The sequence below is a fragment of the Talpa europaea genome (assembly GCF_964194135.1).
Source record: "Talpa europaea genome assembly, chromosome: 15".
Classification (NCBI taxonomy): domain Eukaryota; kingdom Metazoa; phylum Chordata; class Mammalia; order Eulipotyphla; family Talpidae; genus Talpa; species Talpa europaea.
In genome coordinates this window covers 3247541-3253540 of record NC_140083.1, presented here as the reverse complement: position 1 = coordinate 3253540, position 6000 = coordinate 3247541, and the positions used below count along the sequence as shown (strand labels likewise).

Genomic DNA, 6000 nt, shown 5'->3' with positions numbered 1-6000 from the left:
TCTCCCCGCTGCTCCCCTCAGCAGTGTGTTTCAGTCAGGCTAGCTGTTCTGCTCCCCACTTTGTCTCTGGTGAATCCTCTCAAACCCCCGCCCCCCGCATCTCTGGCCTGTACCCCAGCTCTTGTATGCATAAATAAATCAATCTTTTTAAAAAAAAAAACACAAAAATCATATGGAGACCGAACTGGTCATGAGAGGTGCTTGAATCGGGGCCGCATCCCATCTAGTAACCACTGAGCGTCTTCCAGTCCACAACAATACAGCTGTGTTATAAGCGCTTTTCAACCCGGGCGCGGTGAAGACAAACTCCGGCAAACCCCTCGGGGCTGGGCGGCGTCCCCCGCGCCGGCCGCCCCGCCCGCGCAGGCGCACCAGCGCCCCTCCGCCCGTCCGCCGCGGGGCTCGCCCCGAGTGCGCCTGCGCACCAATTGCGCGGGAAAAGCGCGGCGGCGTGCGCGGCGGGATGGCGGCGAGGGCGTCGGCGCCAGGCCGGCTCGGCCCCGGGAGGGACGAGGAGGCGGCGCTGCTCCTGGAGAAGGCCCATTACCACCACGACCCGCGCTGGCTGCTGCCCGTGTCCCCGCGCCTCTGCCTGGCCTGCGCGCTGGAGCTGCTGCCGGAGCCCTGCGCGTCGGTGCGAACCGGGCCGCCGCTTCCCTCACGGGGTCGCCCCGGCCAGGCCGCCCGGGCCCGGCTCACCCGCCGAAACTGAAGCGACCTCCCCAGACAGGCCTGCTTCCTCCCGCCCCAGCCGCCCCCCTTGCCCGGGCCCGGACGCAGGCCCTTGCCCCGCACCCCGTCGGCGCTTCCAGGCAGCCCTTCGCCTGTCCGCATTGTCTGGGCACCCCGAGGGCCCCCCTCGCCTCGCCTGACTGGCGGGTGTCTCCACCTTCCCCTCTCTGCACCCCAGTCCGCCCCCTCCCCCATTTCTGCCTGCTCTTCGGGACTTGGCCTCGCGATGGGGGCGTATTCGGGGGTGTCCAGGCAGGAAAACGAGGGTGATGTTCCAGTCAGGCGGAAGTGGGGTGCAGAGCTGACTGAAAGGGGCTGCCTGGGTCCTCCATGCCACCCCACCTCTGCCTGCGCCCGCGTCCGGGCAGTGCGCGGGGGACACTTTTTCTCACAAATTCATGCCTAAGGCGGCTGTGGGGCGGGGCGCTCGGGCTGTTGCGGTGGAAGCGCTCTGGGCTGTGGGAGCCTCAGATTTGAGTCCTTGGGATAGCGTCTGGAGCCTCGGTTTTCTTGTTTCCAAATGGTGATAATTAATGTTCCGTGTTTTTGCTTGTTTTACCACATTGTTAGGCTTAAATGAGTTAATAAAGGAGAGATTTGGGTTGGGCTTCCCTGGTGGAGCAGGAGTTAGTCTCAGCCCTATCAAGCTATCGCCAGCCTCTGCGACCGGAGCCCGATCCCTGGCCAGGGTGCTGACCCCTATGGCGCAGCAGACCCCTCCTGACTCCCCGCTGCTCCCCTCAGCAGTGTATTTCAGTCAGTCTGCCTGTTCTGTTCCCCAATCTGTCTCTGGTGAATCTTCCCACCGCCCTCCTCCCTCCTGCACCCTTGACCCACACCCCAGTTCTCGTGTGCATAAACAACAAAAATAAATAAAGGAGTGATTTGGGAACAGTAAAGTGCTATGTAAATACAGGCTGTTAGGAACCTTGGCTCAGGTATAGCCCTCGCTGAGTGCAAGGGTTCTTGTGTGTAGATGATGCCGTTTTGCAAACCCTATGGATCTTACCATAGTTTAGATGCTCCCTCCAGTATCATCTTGTAGTTACACTGGAAAATTACAGCTGCTTGGGTTGCCGTTGATTGCTACTGAATATTTTTCTTCATCTGCCCCAAGTTGGTGCGCAAGAAGCATTTGCTGTCCTGCTTCCGAGACGCCCTCCTGAGGCACACCTCCTTGGTCGTGCAGCTGGTGGCTCAGGACCAGAGACTCTGTACCCACTTCATAAGCATGCTTTTTGGTGAGCTTAAAAGGGAATCTTGGGCCTCCCCTGGTGGCGCAGCGGTTGAGCGCTGGGCTGCGAAGCTGCCCACAGCCTCTGCAGCACCAGTTCGATCCCCAGCCACCGGCGAGGGTCCCACACGGCGCGACAGACCTCTCCTGTCTCGCCCACTGCTCCCCTCAGCAGTGTATTTCATCAGTCTGCCTGTTCTGCTCCCCACTCTGGCTCTGGTGAATTCTCTCACCCTCCCGCGCTTCTGACTGTACCCAGTGCTTGTATAAATAAATAAATAAATAAATAGATAGATAGATAGATAGATAGATAGGAATCTTGCCCTGAACTTTGCACGTAGAGCATGTATATTTGCTTTTGAGGCTTGGAGAAATGGTCTTATAATTTAGACTTTTTTCAATGCTGCAGTTTAATTTACTGGCAGATTATTTTGTCATAATGATGAAATGATTCCTCTTTCTGAGATACATGATTTGGTGTTTGATAATATGCTTTACGACAGCTAAGCGGTTGGTGAAAACGTGAAGGTAATTATGGAAAATGTATCATTTTTCAAAGAATCCAGTCTGCATGACCTTTGAACAGAATCAGAAGGTCCAAACTGGTGTCAGCTGCCTGGGTGTGACCCTGGCTCAGTCAAGTCCTTTCTTTTTTTCTTTTTTAAAGATTTATTTATTTATTATTTATACAAGCACCGAGTAGAGTCAGAAGCGCGGGAGGGTGAGAGAATTCACCAGAGCCAGAGCAGGGAGCAGAGCAGGCAGAAGGACCGAAGACCTCTGCTGAGGGGAGCAGCGGGCAGCAGGAGAGGTCTGCGCGCCATGCAGGACCCTCCTCTGGTGACTGGGGAGCAGCCGGGGATCGAACCGGCGCTGCAGAGGCTGCGGGCAGCTTCGCAACTCAGCGCTCAACCTCTGCGCCACCGGGGAGGCCCTAGTCATGTCCTTTCTTCTGTGCCTTAGTTTCTTCCTGTATAAAATGAGATGAACTAATAGGTTTCTTCTTTAAAGCAATTATAACGTTCCATGGAATGAGCTCTTTTGGGCCTAGCTCGCATTGTGCATTTTTCTCTGCACGAGCTCTTCAGGCTTTTCACTACCAAGACAGTATTTTAAGGGAAAGAGAATAGTCCCCAAGGCTCAGAGAGGTCATAGTTCACAACTGGCAGAAGTGGAATTTTACCCCACGTCTATTGCAGACTTCAGAGTGCACAGTTTTTATTCTGTGCTGCACTGTTTATATCCTTTTAAAGGCAGAATGGATCACTGAAAATCGAGGTATTTGGTGCTGAGGATTGAAATCAGCTGGGACATTACTTAAAGCTGCTATTAATCTTAGACTTCATGGTGTGCCTTTGTGGGTTTGTTTGTTTTTTAACTGTTAATCATCTGCCTTTTACCTCCCATTGCTCCAAGGACTGTTATGCAATGCAGAAGATGGGAGTGTCACAGACCTCTGTATTGAAGGTAAGGTGAAATTATGTGTACCTTGCATTTGAAGCTGGTAATGTTAGCCTGAACTGTAGCTTTGACTATTTGAGACCTTGTTGAAATGTGCCACTTCGGAGACATAAAGAGAAATCAATAAGTTGTCAGTCATTAATTTTGCATTTCTTTCTTGGTTACCTGCCCTGTGCCAGGTACTGTATCAGACACTAGGGAGGGAGAGATGGATGAGACATAGTGCCTGCTCTCTAAGGGTTTGCAATTTAGAGAAGAGGTTGACTGGTAAATAAAAGCTAATGAGTGCTGTCACAAATGCACATACAAAACTTTGTTTTTTTTTTTTTTTTTAAAGATTTATTTATTTATTTATACAAGCACTGGGTACAGTCAGAAACGCGGGAGGGTGAGAGGATTCACCAGAGACAGAGTGGGGAGCAGAACAGTCAGACTGATGACATACACTGCTGAGGGGAGCAGTGGGCGAGACAGGAGAGGTCTGTCGCGCCATGTGGGACCCTCACTGGTGGCCGGGGATCGAACTGGCGCTGCAGAGGCTGCGGGCAGCTTCGCAACCCAGCGCTCAACCTCTGCGCCACGGAGGAGGCCCCAAAACTTCGTTTTTATATCCATATTGGTTGGTTGAAAGTTCCCTGCTGTAGGTGGTGGTTAACGCTGTGCAGGTGTGTATGAAGGGGGTGAGGATAATAAAGACAAGGACATTGGGATGGGAGGATTTTTGCAGAAGGAACAACAATTGTGTCAGTTCAGATCCAGTCAGGAAGCAGAAACCACACAAGCTATTTGAATAGAAAAGAAACTTTAAATAGGTGGTGCAAGGGGTTAAGCACCACACTGTGAAGCAATTCGCAGCCTCTGCAGCATGGGTTCGATCACTGGCCGGCCAGGGAGCAACCTACATGGAGCAGCAGACCTTTCCTGTCTCGCCCGCTGCTCCCCTCAGCAGTGTATTTCAGTCAGTCTGCCTGTTCTGCTCCCCACTCTGTCTCTGGTGAATCCTCTTACCCCCTGCACCTCTGGCCTGTACTTCAGCTCTTGTGTGCATAAATAAATAAATCTTAAAAAAAAAAATTCAGCTCTTTTTTTTTTTAAAAAAAAGAGGAGGTCCCACCCCTCGGGTTGGGGAAGACATTGGAATGATTAAAGCTTACAGGTTCCTGGAGGAGGAACTCAGTATGAGAGACTGAGATTTCTGAGGGGAGGATGCTGCCTGGCTGCCAGTGGGTCTCTGAGCCTGAGTCTCTCAGAGGAGAAACCCTGCGGTGCTGGGACCCTCATCTCTGAGGAGGGGCACTGCCCAGATGATGCTGGAGTTTCGGGAGGAGAGCTGCAATGAGACTGGTTCTGGAAAATGGCAATCTGAATCCAGCTGCTGTTTTGGGAGGCGGTACCCCTATTAAAGTTTATGGATCTGTGTAGGAACTGGACAGACAGGAGATAAACAGGAAGCCCATAGGCTATAGGAAGGAGCAAGTAAGTCCCTTCTTTCTACAGCCTTGCTGTCTCTTTTTTAAAAAAAGATTTATTATTGGGGCCTCCCCGGTGGCGTAGCGGTTGAGCGCTGGGTTGCGAAGCTCCCCGCGACCTCCACGGCGCTGGTTCAATCCCCGGCCGCTCCCCAGCTACCGGAGGAGGGTCCCACATGGCGCGCAGACCTCTCCTGCCGCCCGCTGCTCCCCTCAGCAGTGTACTTCGGTCCTTCTGCCTGCTCTGCTCCCCGCTCTGGCTCTGGTGAATTCTCTCACCCTCCCGCGCTTCTGACTGTACCCAGTGCTTGTATAAACAAACAAACAAACAAATAAATAAATAAAATACGTGCCTCTTTAAAAAAGCAAAAAAACAAAAACAAAAACAAAAAACAAAAAAAGATTTATTATTTATGCATACAAGAACTGGGGTACAGGCCAGAGGTGTGAAGGGTGAGAGGATTCCCCAGAGACAGCGGGGAACAGAACAGGCAGATCGAAATACACTGCTGAGGGGAGCAGTGGGCGAATCAGAAGAGGTCTGCCGTGCCATGTGGGTAGCTCCCTGGCTGGGGATCAAACTTGTGCTGCAGTGGCTGTGGATAGCTTCATAGGTTGCGTCTTAACCCCCCTTTTTTTAAAAGATTTATTTATGCATACAAGAGCTAGGGTACAGGCCAGAGGTGTGAAGGGTGAGAGGATTCACCAGAGACAGAGTGGAGAGCACAACAGGTAGACTGACAGAAAACACTGCTGAGGGGAGCAGCGGGCGAGATAGGAGAGGTCTGCTGCGCCATGTGAGTATCTCCCTGGCTGGCCAGGGATCGAACCTGCACTGAAGAGGCTGCAGACAGTTTCACAGCGCTGCGCTCAACCCCCTGCGCCATCAGGGAGGCCCTGTCTTAACCCCTTGCGCCACCAGGGAGGCCCTTTGCCGTCTCTTTTTTGCCTATAATTGGCAGAGCCTAATGGGGGCCAGCTAGCAGATCAGAAATGTGGTTTGTAGAGTTTCAGCCCTAGCATCCTGCATAAAGTACAGAAAGATCAGTTTGGAGCTGAGACAGTGGGGTAATAACTAGCTTTTCACCCCTTTGTCTGGTCGAT

The 6000-nt window shown here is 52.5% G+C and overlaps 1 protein-coding gene across 1 annotated transcript in view; it reads left to right on the top strand.

The window, feature by feature from the left end:
- Positions 1-463: 463 nt before the first annotated feature.
- The window catches only part of MEI1 (meiotic double-stranded break formation protein 1), a gene marked incomplete at its 5' end in the record, with an annotated part of 54423 nt that continues 48886 nt past the window's right edge, over positions 464-6000 (top strand). The window contains 3 exon segments of the mRNA XM_084255771.1: positions 464-634; positions 1850-1973; positions 3383-3433. Of these exon segments, the coding sequence (XP_084111897.1) occupies positions 464-634; positions 1850-1973; positions 3383-3433 (346 nt within the window).